The 22251-nt window shown below is 36.0% G+C and overlaps 2 protein-coding genes across 3 annotated transcripts; one reads left to right on the forward strand and one right to left on the reverse strand.

The window, feature by feature from the left end:
* The first annotated feature begins 2982 nt into the window (after positions 1 to 2982).
* LOC132628192 (uncharacterized) lies at positions 2983 to 7579 on the forward strand. The gene is made up of 7 exons (XM_060343942.1): positions 2983 to 3285; positions 3596 to 3685; positions 4425 to 4505; positions 4630 to 4761; positions 5883 to 6101; positions 6428 to 6520; positions 7136 to 7579. The coding sequence occupies exons 1-7, from the start codon at positions 3091 to 3093 to the stop codon at positions 7295 to 7297; spliced, it is 972 nt and encodes a 323-aa protein (XP_060199925.1). The 5' UTR covers positions 2983 to 3090; the 3' UTR covers positions 7298 to 7579.
* Positions 7580 to 8126: 547 nt separating this feature from the next.
* LOC132628193 (pentatricopeptide repeat-containing protein At1g76280) lies at positions 8127 to 22238 on the reverse strand. 2 transcript variants are annotated; one of them, XM_060343943.1, is made up of 14 exons: positions 22089 to 22238; positions 21939 to 21999; positions 20969 to 21026; positions 20232 to 20410; positions 19797 to 19904; positions 19148 to 19330; positions 17815 to 18276; positions 17517 to 17612; positions 17237 to 17410; positions 16460 to 16687; positions 10552 to 10695; positions 10265 to 10453; positions 9653 to 9772; positions 8127 to 8950 (listed from the first exon to the last, which is right to left on the reverse strand). In XM_060343943.1, exons 1-14 carry the CDS (start codon positions 22100 to 22102, stop codon positions 8546 to 8548), a joined length of 2421 nt encoding a protein of 806 aa, XP_060199926.1. In that variant the 5' UTR covers positions 22103 to 22238; the 3' UTR covers positions 8127 to 8545. The 2 variants fall into 2 exon arrangements, with proteins under 2 accessions (XP_060199926.1, XP_060199927.1); XM_060343944.1 differs by lacking the exons at positions 20232 to 20410; positions 20969 to 21026; positions 21939 to 21999; positions 22089 to 22238 and adding an exon at positions 19509 to 19604.
* Positions 22239 to 22251: the final 13 nt, after the last annotated feature.

The following is a 22251-nucleotide window of genomic DNA, read 5'->3' on the forward strand; positions in this document are numbered from 1 at the left end:
CTACTAATCAAGTTTTAAAATCTATAATTGATTGTTTAAAAGGAATAAAATACTTATTGATTTCGTATTTTTCAGTTTCATTTTTTAATGATTAAGGTCGTAACGATGTGTGTATTGTAATTTTCTTGTGGGAGGGAATATCGACAAGAGCCTTGAAAAATATGTATTGATTTCGTATTTTTTAGTTTCATTTTTAATGATTAAGGTCGTAACGATGTGTGTATTGTATTAGTTTCGTCTTTCTTTATTTTTTCCTATGATCTCGAGCTTAATTTGTATATAACTTTCTGATTGTTGTAAGTTTGTAATTTTCTTTTGGTTCAAATTAGTGACTTATGATTGGAAGTATGCTAACTACTAATCAAGTTTCAAATTCTATAATTGATTGCTTAAAAGGAATAAATTTTAATGATTGAAATACATCATTCATTTGGTGTTTGTTATGTTTAAGTTTCAAGAACTACCAAAAAACACGTATGACGTGAGAATTGATAAATATAAAGCAACGTGGGTGTGGAGGGAGAATAAACACAAACATGTATTACTTTGAGAAATGGTGCATTTATGTTAAAGTTGAAGTAAATTGCAAGAATAAATATTGTGTTCTTTCACTTCTTAAGAAGATGATTACATGTGAATTTCTAACGTTTCTCTTTAGGGAATCAAATTGTAGGTCTGAGTATTTATAAAAACGGTCGAGTACGTGTAATATTTTTTCTTGAAGATATCAAAAGTTAATGGTGTTAATTTTAAGTAGGGATAAGGACTAAAATTGCACACTCTATTTAATTATGGGTTAAATGTGCTTAATACAATAATACAAGGACCAAAATCATAATAAGCCGATAATACAGGGTCTAGAACCGCCATTTTCCCTTTATTTTATGAGCCCGTTTGGATTGGCTTATAAGTTGCTTATAAGCTGTTTTCAGCTTTTTTGAGTGTTTGGCTGGCCAGCTTAAATTCATTTTGTGCTTAAAATAAGCTCAAAAAAATAATTGGGCCAATTTGACTTAGCTTATCTAAAGCAGCTTATAAGCCAAAAAAAATAAGTTAGACTACCCAACTTATTTTTTTTAGCTTATAAGCTGCAAACAGCTTATAGGCATAAGCCCATCCAAACAGGCTCTATATTCTTTTTTATGTAAGGAGAAACTCTCGAAATATATTTAAAGATCCTGACTTAGATACGCAAATATATTAAATATATACTAGATAAAGAGATAATTGATTAAGAAAACATATCAACTTTACAAATAGTCTGTTTATAAAAATCGGGTCATCTATAAACTTTCTTTAAAGGACAACATCTCACATGTAATATTGTTTTTACTAATACTGTTTTTACTTTTGATCTAAACATGCAATTCCTTGAAGTATGAAAATTGTTACCATATATATACACACCTTTTTATCTATATATTATTTAATAATTTTTTTATGACTGCGCGAAGCGCAGACAAATTCACTAGTAAATTATATAATCCAATCCCTGATATAGGGTTTTTTTTCTACATTATATTACTTCAATATGCTTAAATGTAATAAATAATGTTCTTTTTGAAGAATTTGAAAAGTTATGCTATTTACGTGCTTAATTTTAATATCGTGACTTGTGGTGTAATTTTAACTTCTTCTTTTTTTCCTTGTGCGGATTGCCCTTCATTCGGACTGGTCTTTGATTTTTGCACGTCAAATTGTTGGTCTTTAATTTTTACTCAGCTTCTCATTTAATGAAAATTTGTAGGGTAAGTATCCTTATTCGGTGGGTGGTCCGCGAAACTAGAGATTCTGAGTTCAATCCCCAACAGAGTTGGCATAAAAATTAGCAAGGGTCGGGAAAAGTTACATATAAACTTTGCCTTGTCCGGCATAAGTTCTGTAGAAATGAAGTTATCCAGCATAAGTTGTATAGTAACTTATTCGCTCAGCATAAGTTTATAGAAACTTTTTCTTGCTCGGCATAAATTTTGTAGAAATGAAGTTATGTCGGATAACTTAATTCCTACAGAACTTATGAAACTTTTCCTTGCGAAATTAGGTCAAAGGTAGGGCAGATTTTTTTTCTTTTCGATGTTGGGAATATTTTCAGCTACTTTTTTATTACTTAAAGTTAAGGGCGTTCATGGGTCGTTTGGGTTGGTTTTGGGTTAAAACCAAAACCAAACCAATCTAGTCTGTTTTTAAGATTATTAAACCAAACCAAACCAAATATAATACATATCCATCGATTTGGGCCGGTTTTTCGATTTTTAAGAAAATTAATGGTATTTCTCTCTTTCATGATTTGTTCCTACAATTAAGAGAGAATTTTCTATCCTTTTCCAATTTACAATCCGTTATTACATTTTTATTGTGGTAGCTATAGTTTTTTGCATTATGGAGAAAAAATCTTAGGATTCAAGGGTTTAGTAAAGTGAATAAAGTTTATAAGAAATACAAAAAATAAATCTAGGTAAATCTCATATAGTTGTTTCTTTGAATAAATGAGTGTGTATTCATGGATTTCTTTTTTAAAACCGGCTTAAGTTATAAAGTTCATTAGCCTATTAGAGATAAATAAAATTTTTCTTAAAAAGTATATAAATTTTTTAAAGAATTATAAAAATTATGTATAAAATTTGTCAGTTTGGTTCGATTGTTTCTTCGATTTGCTTTTAGTAAAACCAAAAACCAACCCAAATATTATCGGTTCTTAAAAATTCAAAACCAAACCAAATCTAACCCATAAGTAAATATTGGTTTATTTAATCGATTTGAATCGATTTTTAACCAAATCGTGAACACCCCTACTTAAAGTGCCGAAGAATAAAATTACATACCAGCGACTTGAGGACAAGAATTAAAGACCACGCAAGATAGTAATTCGTGCGAATTGGCCATAACAAAAGGGGTAAGAGTCCAAAGTCTCACATAGTGGAGTGAGCCCAATACAAATCAGAAGGCTACCTGGATGACCCGACAGGCCCAAAATCATCACTCACTCACTGACTCACACACACAGTAAGCTTTTCATGTTATCGTTAATGGAGATAATAGGGTTTTAACGACGGATAAAACAGTATATTATCCAAAAAGAAACAATTGAAAATGTCGTCGCTAACGTTGAAACCAACGTTTCTCTTACACTCTCATATTTCTTCATCTGTCACTAATCGAAGGCTTCCTTCTTTAATTAGCTTTCAAAACAAGACAACATTTCGCAAACAAAAATTCTGTTTGAGAGCTCAAAATAACAACGAAAATGACAGTAAAAATGATTCTAAAGCTCCCAATGGCACTATGGTACGCTCAATTTCTCACTCTTTGTAATTTAGGTGGCACAGTTGAAATTTTGAGAGTCAACCATTTGACCGGAACATTTTTAGCTGTCAATTATTGTGATTTATAGGTAGTTTCCAAATATATAGAATTTTTATTTCGAAACAAATTAAAGCTTTTATGTCCAAATTCACGGTCAAAGTTTGAATCTCGAAATTACAACTGTGTCACATAAATTGAGTAAGAGTTTAGTACTTTATTTAGAATTAGTGGAGTTAGTGACAGTAATTTTTTGAAGATTTTTTACTTTAATAATGTTATTGGCTTATTGCAGCAAAAGAGCAGAAGGGAAATTTTATTGGAGTATGTGCAAAATGTACAACCAGAATTCATGGAGTTGTTTGTCAAAAGGGCACCGCAACAGGTATTAGCAATAAAGTTTCATACTTTGAATATCTTTGTGTTTTTCTTAGGGCCCGTTTGGACATGAAAATTGTGACTATTTGGAAATTGGAGTTGTGTTTGGCCATGAATACAATTTGGAGTTGTTTTTGAATTTTTGTGAGTGATTTGGAGTGAAAAAGGTGAAAACAACTTTTTGGTGTTTTTCAAATACCTGAATATTCCGGAATTCGGAATTTTATGGCCAAACATGGTTTCCAGAATTCGACTATGGAAAAAAGAAAAAATTTTTGTGGCCAAACGGCCACTTAGCAATAAAGTTTCATACTTTGAATATTGTTATATGCAAAAACAAATAAGTTTTGGCTAAATGTGATAAAGATATTAATTAGTGTTCCAAAGACTTTACCCCTTTTATTTATGCCAAATAGCTCAGGAACAAATATGTACGGAATAGAAAGATTCCAGCCTCCCAAGTAAAGAACTGTTACAAATAATGAAGAAACTAGTAGATTCAGATATGAAGCAATATAAAATAAACCTAATTTATTTTTGACCATTACGTAATTGACCCAAATATAGCAGAATGGATATCGAGGACTCATATTGGGAACTCAACCAGTTTCAGATTGATGAATAGCTATTGTTTTTGTTGTTGTAGTTGAAGTATACATAACTGCAACAGCTATTGTAGCTGAGAAACTTGCCTGAAATTTGAGGTAGTAATGTAAACATGTTCTGATAATTGTTATCTGTGGTAGGTAGTTGAGGCAATGCGCCAAACAGTGACAAATATGATTGGAACATTACCTCCACAATTTTTTGCCATTACTGTAACCTCGGTAAGTAGTTATGATCTCAAGGCTTGCAAGCCGTGATATTTGAGATGAGCCGTCCTTTTATTAAGGATGTATATGTCATCTCTGGAGCTGATGCTAATTTTGGGTGATGGTGACTTTTCCTTAGGTCGCCGAAAATCTTGCTCAGCTTATGTATAGTGTGTTGATGACTGGATATATGTTTAGGAATGCTCAATTTCGGTTAGAACTGCAACAAAGCCTGGAACAGGCTGCTCTTCCTGAAGCACAGGAGGAAAAGGTAAGTTCTCTCTGGTATGTGTGCTGCAAATTGATTTTGTTGCCATTTTCTGGGACTAAATGAATTATTTTGTTTACCACCAATTAATGTATCATTTTCAGTTTAGATAGTTATCTTCAACCTGTGTTGGTTTTTTTTTTTTTTTGGAGTTACTCGTGACTTTTCATCATGTAGAAGCCTCTTACATCACTTGGAGGATAAAAGACATTTAACATTAAATAGTAAAAAGACAAAACAGGCAAATGAAAGTTTAGTGATATTACCCTACATACGGCTGATAGGAAGAGAGCATCCATTGTCTTATTTTAGGAAGGTGCACATATTCCAACTCAGAATGGTAGTCAACTTGCTCTGCCTAATGCAAGAGACGGAAGGGTAAATGATATCAATAATCAATCTATTCATAGAGCTATTTCTTGTTTATCTCTCTTTGTTTTCCGGAAAAGTTTGATTGGAAAAGCACATTGTTTTGATTTAAAGATCACGATGTCACAATAAAATGGTGATTGAATATCAGGGAAAGGTTTTATTAGATTTTGAACTTTCAAACCTATTCATAGAGAGGCTATCAGTTTGTCCCCACGTCTATGTTTCGCTTATTTATTGTATTTTCCCTCTTTTTTTTTTAAAAAACTTATGTTGATGGAAGGTAGGGTGTTATAATCCTTGTTCTGTTTGTTCTAAAACTAATCAAGTCGAGAAATAACTGTTTGGGTTATGAATATGTTTGAGAATCAAGTCCCGACTCTTCACATGTCCTTTGAGCCAGGCTGCCCTTTCACTATACTTTTCGAACCTTAAAATCCTTATGAGTGTGGTTGCTGCTTGTCCATCGTGCTTCACAAACTTACTTAAAATGAATGCAGTTGAAGCTATAATTCCTTGGACTTGATATGTCATACTATCAACTAGAAGTCTCTAATGAAGATGTTCTTACCTTACTGGTGATTTTACATTCATGACTCTTCTTTCCCGCTTTTTGTTTTCGGGTTCATCTGAATACATTTGCTTTGCTTGAAAACGTGAAGTCCCTTCTGCCATTATCAGAACATCTGCTTAAATCCCTTTTGTCGCAATGCCAATATTTCTGCTGAGTAACTTAGCACTCTTTGTCTGATCAGGATTCACCAGATTATGCATCAGGTACCCAGAAAAAGGTGACTGGAGAAGTCATAAGGTGGAATAATGTTACAGGTCCTGAAACAATAGACGCTTTGAAGTATATTGAGTTACTTGAAGCAGAAGTGGAGGAATTGAATCGTCAAATGGAAAGGAAATCTGGTAATGGCTATAATGAGCTGTTGGAATATCTAAAGACACTTGAGCCCCAAAATCTCAAGGTAAGAGGGCTTGCTACTTGAATTAGGGGAGAGGGTATTTGAACATTCTAGGATGATTTAATGTAGTTGGGGAGAGTATTTAAATGCTCCAGGATGCTTTAGCGTAGGTAATTATTGCTTAAATGTTGTTTGTTTTGTATTGGTTTTTCTGATTTTACAAGACCACTATAGACGAGTAATACCTATTTCACAAATCTTGAACTGCCGCTGAACCCATGGACAGGAAAGATACAACCTAGTAATTGAGTGTGTTTATTTATTTGTATAAATTGTTGATTCTAAATGGAGGAGGTTATTCATTTTTGTTGTATAATGATATATTGCAGGAGCTAAGCAGTACGGCTGGAGAGGATGTCGTGCTCGCCATGAATGCATTCATTAAGCGTCTGTTAGCTGTTTCAGATCCTAGTCAAATGAAGGTATAACATTTTCATAGATTGCTTGTTGAACTTAACAAATGGTATATTTGTGATACTGCTTTCTTTCATTTTTAAAGAAATATCAGTTGAACTGGCCATTGTCTTGACTCATATCTGCAAAGATTCTAAAAAAATTCAGGCGGGCATGGCTTTTGTACATATGAAGGATGTTTACATATCAGCCTTATCAAAAAATAAAAAAAGATAGTTTTCACTTCAATCAATATGATTAACTTGTGTGTCCTCAGATCTTCTGTGATGCAGACATGTTCAAAACTTCCCTCTTCTTGTGCCTATTTTGAGCAAAGCAGATTAGCTATCAACTATTGAGGTTATTATTCATAGGATCCTACAAAGAAGTGTCAAAGCCTAATTAACAAAGATTACAAAGAAGTGTCAAAACCTAATTAACAAAGATGTTCTCCTTAGAACTTTGTAAAATAAGACCAAGCGTATTTATCATGTCTTATTGTAAGATAGCAAAGGCAAAGCCTGCACAACCTAAGTATGTATAGTTTTGCTTGTTCTAGCTTCTATAATATGCAGCAAGTATTGGAATGTAGAGATAACAAGGGTTGTTGGTGTGCTTATCTTTTTCTTTCATATGGAATGCAGACTAGTGTAACGGAGACAGGTGCCCCAGAACTTGCCAAACTGCTTTATTGGCTCATGGTGGTTGGTTATAGTATACGGAATATTGAAGTCCGCTTTGATATGGAACGGGTACTAGGTACTCCTCCAAAGCTCGCTGAGCTGCCTCCCGGTGAAAATATTTAGGCACCTCCGAGAAGTGTCTATATAGCTAGCATATCAATGTTGAAGCGACATGCATTTTCCATGAGCTTTTGTTGGTGGAGGGGGGTCAATAGTAAAATGTTATCGAACTTGTACGGCTATCTGGTAGGACGAGCGGAAATTGCTTTTAGTGCATTTTCTGCATTCACCTCCCAGCCCCACTCCCCGTATTATTCTCAGATTGAGCGCATCATTTAAACGATGATACAAAGAAACCGTACTAAAAATTGATACCCAATACAACTTATGTGAGTTATTCTGATTCCTCGCCCTCTAACATGTACCTGTTGTTTACTGGAATTAAAATTTTGTGGTTTCCAATTCATTGTTCGACAACTTGATTATTTCAGACTTTGATTAGGTTTTCAACTCATGTGAGTTGTGTTCAAGAGGCATTTGGACATTTTTATTTGTTGAAGTTTGAAAAAGAAAGATATTTGGAGTTGGAAGTTGAAAAGGAATCCCGTGTTGACATATTTGAGTTACAAAAAATAGGTGCCTTATATATGAATAGTTGCACGTCAACCATTACAAGTTTTCAAATACAGGAAATATTTATTTTCCTAATTCTTCTTACCGTTTCAATTGGTAACGTGTTGATTAAGATTTAAGGGAGGCATTTTAAAAATATATACAGTAAGGGATATTTAGATAAGATTTTGGCACACACCATTAAAAGAATCATTCACTAGCATTAATAATAAAATTATTTAACTAGATTAACCTTATCTCTTCTTCCAGTAACGAATGACAATAGCAAGGGTGGAACTGAAAAGAATAAGTAATGCTGGGGTAACAAACATTTTGAAGATTAAAAGGACAACAGAGACTATTATTTACTTGGTAAGCTGCTAAAATGAGGTATTATTGGCTGTTAAACACTAATGTACACTACCTGTTGGTACAACAAAATAAAGGGATCAGCCAGTAAGATCCTACCAAAACTAGATTATTTCAGTCAGAATTTTCTCTATTTTTCTGCTGAAAACCTTTAGCTGCTATTGCTGTACAATCAGCAAGGCATAGCCCACAAAATTGCCAGGATTTCATACTAGGGAAGATTCTGACTTGACTACCTATGACAGACCTGGTATTGAAATGAGGACCATATCCTCATTAACCCATTCCGATCATTAAAAATGTCACGAGTTAGCACATCAGAACTGAGAACTGTCATACCAGGTGATTTGCAAGATCAAAAGAGTCCATCAATGTGGAACCATGAAACCTTCATAAAGCACCGCTTGTTGAAGCAAGATTACTCGAAAGTCTCCTGGCCCATTGACTGTCCGAAGGTGACCAAGAGACTGGATATCCAAGTATTGCACACCATCTTAATTGTAGTAAGGCAACAGTAAGATATTCCTTCGAGTCTTTAAAAGGCTCAAGAATCTGGGACTCATCTTCCAATTCTTCACCAAGAATTAGATTTTCAAGTTCAGTTTGTTTTTCATCATTATCTTTGTCACTCCCAGCAATCATTCGCACACTCAAAACTTGAAGGGCTTCCATGGCAGTATTAAAGAATCCATTGTCTACATAAGCAGTGAAAACGTGACTGCAAGTTGATGGATCTGGTAGAACTCTATTGAGGTGCATCTGCTCCACAATGAGCTCGATGACATCTATTCTTCCCTGTAAAAATAGTTTCATGACCTAGTTAGAAAGAATACTGATTTTCTTCGAGCAGTAAAAGGTAATGAATACACCTGTACTTTTTATTTAACTTTAGAAGCGGATGGGTTCACGCAATTCTCCTTGTTTCCTCTTTCGGTTATTCAAGAAGTCCTCCCCTTTTCTAGTACCCTAAACTTGAAACTGCATAACAGGGTAAACGGGGCCTTTGTATCATTTAGTACCTCACATTCCCCACTGCAACTCTTCAAAAATTTATCCTAACTCCTCTATGAGGATTTCCAGTAAAATTAACATTCTTCTCCACTCCCTGCTACCTGTCAAACAAGTTTCTCCCCCCCCCCCCTCCCCCCCGCCCCCCAACCCAAACTCCCCAGAACCCTCCTTCCCATTTCCATCTATGATTGATCCAGCGCTTTTCTGGAGAACGGCAATTATCAGCAAAAAGGGCAAATGCAAACAAAAGCTAAGGGTCTTTTGCAAATTTAATTATGAACTTTGAGAGTTTTGATCAGCATTCCCATTCTAAAGTCAGCAAATGTTGACTTCAATTTTGAGAATTTTGACTGAAATATGTCAATTCTTCTGTCTTCTCCACAATTTAGTTCATACTTATTCAATAACATGATTTTTTTATTCTAGCTAAATTTTACTATTAATAATGTTACAATATCTCGATGGTTGTTTTTTTTTGTTAGTTACCTTCTCCGAAGCCACGTGAAGAATGGTGTTATATAGTTGTACATCAAGCTGTATCCCTTCTGAAATTCCTTGATTCAACAACTTTAATGCTCCATCAAAGTCCTCAGATCTCAACAATATCTACAGCAGGAAAAAACTCAGTTTCAGTTGGAGCCATTTGCTAATCTAATAATCATAGAGGGGCGAAAATAAACTGGTGAAAAATAACTATGCTTCCGCGAAAATAGGATTAACTATCTATTAGTTCTTGTACTACATTCACCTGAAGAAAGGCAATGCTTTTTATTCACCAACAGCTAATATTTTCATCCAAAGATAACCCCTTCCAGCTCAATATGCAGTGTCCAAAAAAAAAAAAAACCTACCTGTGGTGGTTTTGGATTTCAAGGTTTAGTAAATTATTTGACTGATTTTCTTGGCAAAGTTTCTAAATGGTCAAAAGTTAGCAGAATAAGTGCTAGAAAACACATACAGTCCACTTCATGAAAAGCTCTTTTAACCAAATAAAGAAGGCTAAGTCAGGCTCAAGTTTGTGCAAGTTTTACTTTTTATTTTTCAATGATCCAGCTTCCACAGATTAGTGAGAATAGCTACACAAGGCTAAACTAATACCTTTAACAGACCAGTTAAAGTCACTGCTTGAGGATTGAAACCATTGCGGAACATCATAGAGATCAGGGCAAGTGCAGATCTGAAACATCCAATAATGCTACAGCAATCAATCATGATATTATATGTTGCAGCATCAGGTGGAACTCCAGAAGACACCATTGATTTGAATATCTGTGCTGCCATTTGGCTCTGAAAAGAAAAAACTAAGACTCTCAGTCAGCAAACAAAATGTAACGGATATAACTATGAAATAAATGCTTATATAGCAGAAACCCTAGGTTGATTACCTCTTTAGCCTCAACAAGGGAATGTAAAACTGTATTATAGACAGGTGTGATCATATAAGTGTCATAACGAGAGAACCGATTCTCCGCAGCATGTAAATATTGAATCAGCTCCTTTATCATCCCTTCTGTTCCTAGCGCTTTCAACTGGAAAATAAAGAAGAGTAAAAGCCATGGATATTAAACTGAAGCATGCAGTCAATATAATAACTGGCACTTAAGTCCTTGGGCTTAGGGCACGAAATTGTACAGCAATCTGCAGTAGAAGCATAAAGAAATATTGCAACCTGAGGAGCTGATTGATAAATCAATTCAGCATTTGAACTGAATTTCAGCATTAGTTGTGTTGACAAGGGAGAGAGAAAATCACTTCAAAGATTAAATGGCACTTAAAATGCTTTACAAGTCTTAAGTGAGAAGACATTTACTTATTACAGAATCTGAAAATGGTGAAATTATTCATGTCGCGCTTTCGGTCCGGAGTTGCGGCGCTACTTCTCGTTCTTGACTTTCAGCTCCATTCGAGTGAAGAAGAAGACTCCAAATCCCCTCCGGTGGTCATTTTGCTTTTAGATGTCACATCAGATGTTTCAATAAACGATAAACTAATATCTAAATGGTGGGATAGCCTAGTGGCAAGGGCCTTCCATCTCAACCATGAGGTTGAGGGTTTCTAGGCACTAAGGGAGCAAAGTCTGAATAGAACACTGTTGGTCTCCTAAGGTAGATGGATTTGGAGGAGGTGAAGCTTACCATATTAAAAAGATTAAAAAAAAATAAAAATTAAACATAAACACATACAATATTCACAATAGGACGAAATATTTCAATAAAAACTTAAAAAAAATTTAATAGTGATATACTATTATGAAAATACACATAAGCTATTAGCATAGAAGATATTAGCTTGAATAAACTATTACATCTTCAAACCGCTCGGAAAACATATGGCTGAAAGTTTTTGGAATCCCCCTAAATGCTTGGTCAATGGACACTTTTGAGCATATAGGGGCTCGTTGCGGGGGTTTTATCAGTGTTGATGAAGATACGAAGAACAGAACCCACCTGATCTGGGCTCGTATTTGCGTTAAAAAATCAATCATGAAGTTTCCGGCAAGTTTGAATTTTGAATTTGATGATAGGATCTTCGAATTGCCAATAATTAAGGAAATCCGGTCTTTTTCTTTACCTGCTGGTCTTTCAACTGGTTTGCCTGAGGCTGGTAATAAGATGGGGTCAAATTCTTTCTCAGTTCCACGTGCTAATACCATTAATGATTCACATGTCACACATGTGGAAGAACCTGTGGAGAAAAGAAGGAATTCGACGGATTTAAACACAAATGGGCCGGCCTTAATTTCTTCTAATAATCAAGGTAGTAAGAAACACTACAAAGGGAGAACTTCATTAGCATTGAACAGCGGTTACTACACTAAAGGCCCACTTACAAGCAAACACTTCAAGCAACAGAAAAAGAAGCAAGTGTGGAGATCATCTGTACCAAAGCTGGACCCATGCTGCTTCAGAGCTTCATCTTCCTTGAATGCTTCATTCTCTTTTGATCCTTTTGAACTAGAAATTCAAGCTTCCAGTCTCAGGAATTTAGAACCCATGGAGGGGACACTATCCGAGCCTGAAGCAGATGATGAAGCAGACAACGCAGGACACTCGATGGACCCTCATATACCCAAACCGATACTCTCAGTAATGTCAGTGACAGATCTATCTGACTCTGGTATCTCATCTCAGTCCTTCAACAGTTTTCTTCCTTTGCCTTGGCATGATCCACAAATTCAAACTATTGATACCCCTGATGTGGTGGAAACCTCAAAATGGACGAAGTTGACAATGATGAAGGCTTGCAAAGTGTTGGGGGTAAATGTTGATGGGTTTGAACATGAACTTCTGGGAATTATTCTGAGAATGGAGGAAAGAAGAAAAGTGCAAATTCTTGAGCAAAAAAATAAAACAGGAGAATTAAAGAAAGGGAAAAGCAAAGCAGATATTGAACTTAAAAGATTGGATTGGGGTCTCCATGACGAGAGTGGGAAGAAAGAAAGGGGCAGGTCTCACAAGGCTCATTCCAGATGAGAGTTAAAACACTCAGTTGGAATGTGCAGGGTCTCAACAATAAAGACAAGAGAAGCACTTTGAAATCTCTTATTCATAAGTGGGGAGTTGATATTATTTGCCTGCAGGAAACCAAAATAGAGACATGGAATTCATCTCTAATCAGGCAAATTTGGGGAAACAGATGAATCTCTTGGGCAGAAGTCAAAGCAATTGGTACTAAAGGAGGGATATTAATAATGTGGGACAAAAGAGCTTGGAAATGTGTTGATTTTGAAGCAGGAGCCTTTTCTTTATCATGTAGATTTGAAAGTCTTGCTGAGGACTTCAAATGGGTTTTTACTAGCGTCTATGGCCCTCGTACCAATCCAGAAAGGGAGGATCTTTGGTTTGAGTTAGCTTCTATCAGGGGATTGTGGTCTGACCTATGGGTCATAGGAGGGGATTTTAATGTGTGCAGATTTGTGGGGGAAAGATTGAACTGTGTTAGAAGATCAAAGGCGATGCTGGGCTTCTCCAACACTATTTTGGACCTGGATTTGATTGACCCTCCACTTCAAGGAGCACAATTTACCTGGTCAAGAGGGGAGGAGTCTCTCCAAGCCTCTAGAATTGACAGGTTCCTTATCTCAACAGAATGGAGTGAGTTGTTCAATGCTATCAAACAATACACTTTGCCTAGAGTTTTTTCTGATCATAAACCAATTATCCTGGAAAGTGGGGATTGGGAGGCCACACCTTCTTATTTCAAATTTGAAAACATGTGGCTTCAAGCTGAGGGTTTCATGGACATGATAGAAGGATGGTGGATTTCTTACACTGTACTAGGCACCCCAGACTTTGTGCTAATGCAGAAACTAAAGAATCTCAAGAAAGACATAACTAAATGGAATAGAGAGGTCTATGGAAAAATTGAGGCTCAAAGGAACAAGGCACTCAAAGAACTTGGAAAACTGGACCAGTTAGCTGAGCTCAGAATTCTATCTACAGAAGAGAAAGGTCAGACATTGAATCTTAAGCTTGAACTTCAGCAAATAGCAACTGCTGAAGAGATCTCATGGAGACAAAAATCAAGATGTTTATGGTTGAAAGAGGGGGATAAGAATACAAAGTTTTTCCAAAGAATGGCCAACTCTCATAGAAAGGGTAATACCATTGACAGACTCAAAATAGGGAATGAAGTAATTGAAGATAAAGAAAGGATCAAGAATGGTATTCTGGAGTACTATCAACAAATCTACAAAGAGACTGAATCTTGGAGACCCTCAGCTGTCTTTGAAGGTCTGTCAAGTCTCAACACAGTTGATAAAGAGGATCTTGAACTTCCTTTCACCGAAGTGCAGATCTCAGAAGCTCTCATGACTTGTGCCCCTGACAAAGCTCCAGGCCCTGATGGTTTCACTATGGCGTTCTTTCAGAAATCATGGAACTTCATCAAAGCAGACCTGCTAGCAGCTTTTAATTTCTTTCATCAGAACTGCCAAATGGTGAGATCATGCAATGCCTCTTTCATTGCTCTTATCCCAAAGAAGAAAGGGGCCGCAGAGCTTAGAGATTATAGGCTTATAAGTCTTATAGGCAGTGTCTACAAATTGCTGGCCAAAACTCTAGCAAAGAGGCTGGGAAAAGTGGTGGATTCCTTAGTTTCTGGACAGCAGAATGCTTTTATGAAGAATAGGCAGATCACTGATGCATCCATGATTGCCAATGAAGTGCTAGACTGGAAAATTAAAAGTGCAAAGAGTGGGATCCTATGCAAATTAGATATTGAGAAAGCTTTTGATCAGCTTAACTGGGCTTATTTAGTAAACATTTTGAAGCAAATGGGTTTCGGGGAAAGGTGGACAAGGTGGATTTATTTCTGTATTTCGACAGTGAAGTTTTCAATTCTGGTGAACAGAAGTCCAGTTGGGTTTTTCTCTTCTCAAAAAGGACTCAGGCAGGGGGATCCATTGTCCCCTTTCCTCTTTATCATTGCGATGGAAGGATTATCTCAACTATTAGCAAAGGCCAAAGAACTCCAGTGGATTCAAGGGTTCCAAGTGGGCAGAAATCCTTCCACCTCAGTATCGGTCTCTCATCTACTATATGCAGATGACACTCTTATATTTTGTGGAGCTGATTGTCAGCAGGTCTCTAATCTCAACACCACCCTCATGATCTTTGAGGCCATCTCTGGACTTCATATCAATATGCTTAAGAGCACTATATATCCAGTGAATGAAGTGGCCAACCTAGAAGCTCTTGCTGATATACTTAGCTGCAAAACAGGCTCCTTTCCCACCACCTACTTGGAACTTCCTTTGGGTGCTAAATTCAAATCATCTGGGATGTGGAGTGGGGTCATTGAAAGAATGGAGAAAAAACTAGCCACTTGGCAGATGCAATACCTATCATTGGGTAGTAGGCTTACCCTCATCAACAGTGTCCTAGACAGCATCCCTACTTACTGTATGTCACTCTTCCCTATGCCAAGCTCAGTTCTAAAGCAAATTGACAGGCTCAGAAGGAAATTCCTATGGAAAGGTAACAGTGTTACTCATAAATTCTCTTTGGTTAAATGGCAATCAGTTATTCAACCCAAAGGCCAAGGGGGGCTGGGAATCAGAAATCTTAAGCTTCATAACAACAGCCTACTCATGAAGTGGCTTTGGAGATATGGTCAAAATGAGGCAGGGTACTGGAAGGAAATTATCAAAGCTAAATATGGTATTCAAGACCACTGGACTGCAAAGAAAAGCAATGAACCACATGGTGTTGGAGTATGGAAACACATCAGTAGTCTCCAAGAGGAATTCTTCAAGGCTGGAAATGGGCTTAAGATCAGATTTTGGCAGGACAAATGGCTCGGGGACACTTTAGTAAGAGACTCATTTCCCTCACTATTTCTGATAGCTTCTAACAAAGAAGCAACATTAGCTCAATATAGAGATAACAACTGCTGGACACCAATTTTAAGGAGAAACCTACAGGATTGGGAAGTTGATGATTTTCTTTCTCTGTTACAAAGATTGGAACAATGTATTCTGGTGGCTGAATCGCAGGACAAAATCCTCTGGGGCAATTCTAAGGAAAAGATTTTCACTGTGAAGGAATGTTACAACTGGAGCTCCCAAAATAGCCTTTTAGAGGTTTGGCCTTGGAAGCTTGTATGGAGAACCAGACAGCCTCTCAGAGTTACTTGCTTCATTTGGACTGCACTGAAGGAAGCATGCCTAACACAAGACAATCTTAGGAGGAGAGGTGTAATCGTCGTTAACATGTGTGCCATGTGCAAGCAGGCCAATGAAAGTGTCAACCATCTATTTTTGCACTGCCCTGCAGCAGCTAGACTCTGGTATTTCTTCTACTCTATGCTTGGTCTCCAATGGGCAATGCCTTTCAACATCAAAGATGTCTACGCTAGCTGGATACTCTGGAGAGTTGACAAATCCATTAAAAGAATCTGGAGAATGATTCCAGCAGTAATTTTTTGGAACCTATGGAAGGAGAGAAACAGTAGATGCTTTGAAGGAATCTCAACTCCTATTTGCTCCCTAAAGTCTAGGTGTTTAGCTACTCTTTATAGTTGGCATTTTTTTGCTCCTGTAAACAGTGTGGGTAACTTTCTAGATTTTGTTAGCTCCCTTTCTCTAGTTCGGTAGACATGGACTATCTTTAGATTGCTTTTCTACAAGTTTTTGCTGAGTCTGCTTCATGTTTCTGTTTGAAGCAGCTTCTCACCTATCTGTAACCTTGCATCTTCTTGATGCTTTACTAATGAAATTTTATTACTTTACCAAAAAAAAATAAAAAAAATCAATATCTAAATTTGTCTTAGTTGAGGAAAAGTATCATTTACCACATTCTTCAATGACAGATGACTGTGCTGAAGGCCATTTTTCATCATATCCATTTCTATAGCATTTATCCTTTTAGCAACATCCACTTGTGACAGCATGTTGCCCTCTTCATAAGGTGCATTCACATTACCAAACAGTGAGAATAACAATTCATATGTCCTGATATTTGGCTGGAGATTCAACTTTTTCATCTTAGCCAATATCTGCACTGCTCGTTCAGGTCGATCCTACAATTAATTTGTACAAGAATTACAAACTGGGCATCTTAGTCTAATACGATTGACAAAAGAGATTTGTAAGTCCACTGAAAGATGATACAAAAACAAAGATGCTGGATATTGCAGAATTTAAATGATGATAAAGCAATATATCTAGGCCTAGTTACAACAAGAGGGTGCGTTATCCATATTTGAGTTCTAAGATGATTAAGTCAGAGGGTAGTGGCACCTTTTTAAGCTTGACACATAAAACTCTTGCTGAGAGCTAGCTCAAAAATCTCATATTACTTACAACGTAACTCATGAAAGAGCAAAAGATATGATGGTGACATCAAGATATGAAAAAGCAAAAATATGCTGAGAAAGATATTTCTGACTTGCAAGAAAAATGATAAGTCTAGACGAGCTGATTCGCCTAATTGAACTATCCAGGAACCTACTTAACTGACAGTCAAACCCTCACCATTTCTGATTGTACTGATCTAAGGATGGGACCAGTGATGATCACATGCTTTCAATTATATTGTTTCTATTCAAAACAATTATGTACTGTCTTACCAGGACATCACATGCTTCAAGGAAAGCGTTATAAGGACGAGGTTTTCGGATTTCGGATATCCCATCCAAGAAAACCTCTGCCAGATTGAGTTCCAGCTCTCTGCTGCAGATGACTGCTAAAACAGCAAGAGTTGAATCACGAGGCTTAATATTTTTCTCTTGCATAACCTTTAGCTGCAAAATTAAACAAATTATATCATGTCAAAAGTGAGAAAACCAAGAGCAAGTACTACTCTTGGAGGAAAAAATCAAGATTCCCACGAAAATAAGAATATATTACCACTTCCACTCCATCACTAGAGCCTCTTGTGGTAACAATTGCCCTGATGAAGCCATCGTATGTACTCCCTGATGGTTGCAAACCAAGAGTTTGCATCTAAAGAAAAGAGATAACTCAGTGAAAAACAGGCAGGAAATTCCCTTATGAAATTGAGACAATTGCTATTGGCATATTTTTGTGTTAAGCGATGATATGTGCCTAGCCATATGGTTCTAAGGACTATCCTACTGATCCCTGCATAAATTTTCTAACATTAACCAGATGGAGACATCATAGCAACTGGATATTGTAGTAATACCTGTAACATTAACTGCTCAGCCAAATCACAATTTTGAACTTTTGCACAAGCATGCATGACATCATTGAAGGACCACCTCAAAAGCTTCAAAACAGATGTACTTAGTGTTTTTTTTACTGTGCTTATTTGCATGCTGCTAAGACTTTGGCTTTCCAAGTCATAATTGCTGCTACCCTCAGTGTCGAGAGATGCATCGATGAAACTCCAGTTGCCAGTGGAAGGTGCTGGAATATCCAATCTTAAGTCACAAAACCTTCCTTCAGCAGTTCTACTTATGTAAGAGTTTTCCCTAAAAGCCAATCTCACCATGTGCTGTAAGGTCGTGTAGGCTGATTCCAGATCTCTCAGCTCCGTGAAGGACCAGATAAACTTCCTAAGAGAGATAATGCTGAGACTGTAAAATTTACTACATTCCTTCCAGATTTCATGGACAGCAGACAGGTTTTGCTGCAAAACTGCAAGCTGAAACAATGAGCTTAGAACAGCATTAGTCGGACAAACAATTAAACTGCTGTCTTCAGAACTATATTCAACTTTTGAAAAACCTACTTAGCACAAAATGAAACAGAAATTATTGATTGAATGGTGCATACTAGCTAATTTGGTAAGGAATGAAGAGGGAGGAGCTGATTGAAGGAGATGAATAGTTTATTTGCCTTGTCCCTGGTGGAGGAAAAATCTGATTGCACAAGTTCTCAGTTGACTGTTTGTTAAGACAAAGAAGAAATGATCTCCAAAGCACTTCTCCCTCGAACAAGAGATAACATTTAACAGAAAATAGATTCTAAGGATTAGCAAAGGCAATACACCAGAAAGTATGACAATATTATCCAGATAATTATTGCAGGAGAAGATTAACTTAACCAACCAATGCTAAATAAGAAGCACCTACACTGCGTATCATATAATCTCATGTTTCACAATCAGCTATCACATTATATTTCTGTTAGACATCAGAGATCAGCTGGAGTAATGAAACCTACTGGATGTTCCACCTTTCAATTACCAGCAAGTTGGTTTTATATCACAGCATGGATTGTTGATCTACCTATGACTACATAGGTGGAGAATGGATTAATAGATTTCTTTAACAGGGACTGTTGAATATAAAAAAATAAAAAAATTGTTACATGAAGTTCTATGGTTTTTAGGTGAGTAGAAAAGAAGCAGCAAAACTGGGGTTTATATGAATCAGTTCAATGACCAGAAGTAGCATGAAATCACCGAAAATTATTCTTGGGAATATAATAAGAGGGACAACTACAGAAAAATGAAGCTTTTAAACTTTAACTACAAGATGATAACATTTCAATTGAAAGACCTCTAGACACACCTTGAGAAGCTGACCATATGTTATCTCATTCTTTCCCACCATCTGATGCTCCATCAAATCGATACATGCATTAGCATAATCTAGTGTTTGTGTTTCATAACAAGCAGCCAAGAAGTTGTTATAAATAGGCAACATAGAATAAGAATTTGGGTTTTCTCCCATGATACTCATCAAACTGAGCGCCTGAATGAAAATAAAGAAAGAAAAACATATTAATATGGAACTTATGAACAAATTTACAAAGAGAAGTATAGAAATAAATAATTAGTGTCTTGATACAGATATATCAGACAGAAACACATAAAACGACAGACAACAAAGAAAAGACAATTAAATTCCTCAATAATGATGCAAGTAGTACAATGGGTAATTAATCATTCGGACAGGATGTCACTTGAACTTCCAAAAAAATCAACAAGAAGTCAGCTAACCGACCATGTGATAAGCCAAGTATACCCTGCAACAAAATATCCTCTTGTTATAGTATTAAGATCAATCACCTAGATCTTAGTTGTCCAATTAAAGGTCTGGCAACTCATAAATTTCATCTTTCTGACAAGTAAAAAGCATACCATTAAGACTTGAATTTTAACAGCTATCTATAAGTTCTTTGTATTCTAATCTGGAAAGCAAACCGGGATATTGGTACCTCCTTTAGGTGCCCCCCTTTACAGAGTGCTCGAACGGCGAGAGAATAGCACTTGTCACTAATGTTGATTTCCTTCTCCTCCATAATCTTCCAAGTCTCCATCACAAACTACAGCCGGGAAAAAAAAAATAGAAGAAGAAGAAGCACCAAACTTCAAGTTATTGTTCAGATGGAGACAAGAATACGTGCCAAATTGACATTTCAGAAAGTCTGCTTATTCATTCTTAGTAAAGGTAAGAGACTTCAAGGTAGTTGGCACTGGATGTATCGATAATTCTTTGGGTATCTAACCTAGCATATACAGCATAGCTGATTGACCATTTAATTATCAGTGGCGATTAATTTGCAATATGTGCTCATCTTAGAGCTTTTCTCTAGCACAAAGTTACATGTCATATGAATAGAAACAAAATGGACATCTATTTGAATACTTACTAATGGATCAGGCAATCTTGCACAACTTTGCAGTATAGAAGCAAAATCATTGGCACTCAATTTGTTGTTTCCAAGACTAAAGTCATAGAGAAGTCTAACAGCTCTGCTTCTCTCTCCTGAGACAAGTGCATCAACAATTTGTTTTTGCCCTGATCTTGAAACTGGCTCCCCTACATGCCCTAAACAACCAAAGGACCAAAAGATTAACTCTTTCCTCCTCAACAATCATTTCCTATTTGACCTTAGCAAATTAACATTTGAGTAGGACACCAAAACGCAAAAACAACTTACAGTATTAAGGGACAGTTTAGTTCACAGACTAGTTATGCAAGCTAATATAGGGATTGTTATGTTGTGAATATTGATACATGAATTGTCATGTAATGAATATAATACAAGCATTATTTTGCAGATATTACAAATCTGCAATACCCTAAGCAAGAACAAACCTTTTCCTAGTATTGCTAGTACACATTCTTATTCCATATTTTATCCCATAAAAATAATACTAGATTCCTGCATAAGTTCTGCAGGTCGAGTTTGCTACTAGAAACGAAATGTTGTATTAATAATTTAGAGTATCATGCCTACATTGTTTTCTTATACAGAAAAAACAGATAGGCTAAAATACGTCCTAAACATATCCTATTTGCATATCTACATAGATAAACCCATCCTGCGTACCAATAATTATGGATATTCACATTCACAAATATCAACAAGTTGATGACTCATACCAATTGAGGTAGTAAAAGTTCTCATAGCTTGGTTGTAGCCTCCAACTTCCTTCTCTCCCTACAGAGCAAAACTCTATAATTTAGAATTCCATGCTTCATCACTTGTAGCACAAACTAACATTCAAGCGAAGAAAGAAAAAAAAAACAGCTTTTACAGCAAAAATTTCAACTTTATGCCATAAAGTTTCCTTCTGAGTAACAAATTACTTAAATTTCGAATTGCATTTGATTTCAAAAATCTTTGCACAAGTAAAACTCTATTACTCCCTCCGTCCCAATTTATATGGCACCGTTTGACTTGACACATGGTTTAAGAAAGAAAGGAAGACTTTTGACATGTGGTCTAAAATAAACCTTAGACAATTGTGTGGCTATAAATCATGTTATTAAGGGTAAAAGAGAATTTTAAAATTACATTGTTTCTAATTATAGTTAGGTGACATTCTTTTTCGGACAGACTAAAAAGGAAAGGGTACCACATAAATTAGGACAGAGGGAGTATTTAGAATCCTGTACTTCATCTAATTCAACAAATTGTAGCAAAAACTTAAACTTTCAAGCTGAAAAAAACAGCTTTCACGGGAAAAATTTCAATCTTTATGCCATAAAGTTTTCTTCTGAGTAACAAAGAACTTACATTTCGAATGGCATTTAATTTCGAAAATCATTGCACAAGTAAAACTGTAGCAAAAACAAACTTTCAAGCCAAAAAAAAAAAAAACAGTTTTTACGGCAAAAACTTCAACTTTATGCTATAAATTTTCCTTCTGAGTAAAACATTACTTACATTTCCAATTGCATTTGATACAGAAAATTATTGCACAAGTAGAACTCTATTATTTAGGATTCCATGCTTCATCTAATTCAACAATTTGTATCAAAACTAACTCTCAAGCAAAAAAAATAAAAAAATAAACAGCTTTTAGGGCAAAATGCTATATTTTTTCCTTGTGAGTAAGACAAAACTTACATTTCGAATAGCATTTGATTTCGAAAATCTTTGAACTATCGAACTCGCTTGAACTTTCGATCTGGTAAGAACACATATAAGAAAAGTGATGTATCCGATAGAAATGCAATCAATTGAACCAGTTTCACGTGATATAGGAATTGTACTTACAGTAATTTAGGCATTTTGAAATGCTTTCTGTGAAATAAATTAATACTTTGGGTTCATACTATTAGCACGGCTTGCCGGAAAATCTACAAACTCCGGCAACTTTGTTTTGTTTGCGAATTGGCGTTTCTACTCAGGTAATAGTAGTTATGGGCTTTTCATTCTC

This window comes from Lycium barbarum, chromosome 2, assembly GCF_019175385.1.
Source record: "Lycium barbarum isolate Lr01 chromosome 2, ASM1917538v2, whole genome shotgun sequence".
In the NCBI taxonomy this organism is placed as follows: Eukaryota; Viridiplantae; Streptophyta; class Magnoliopsida; order Solanales; family Solanaceae; genus Lycium; species Lycium barbarum.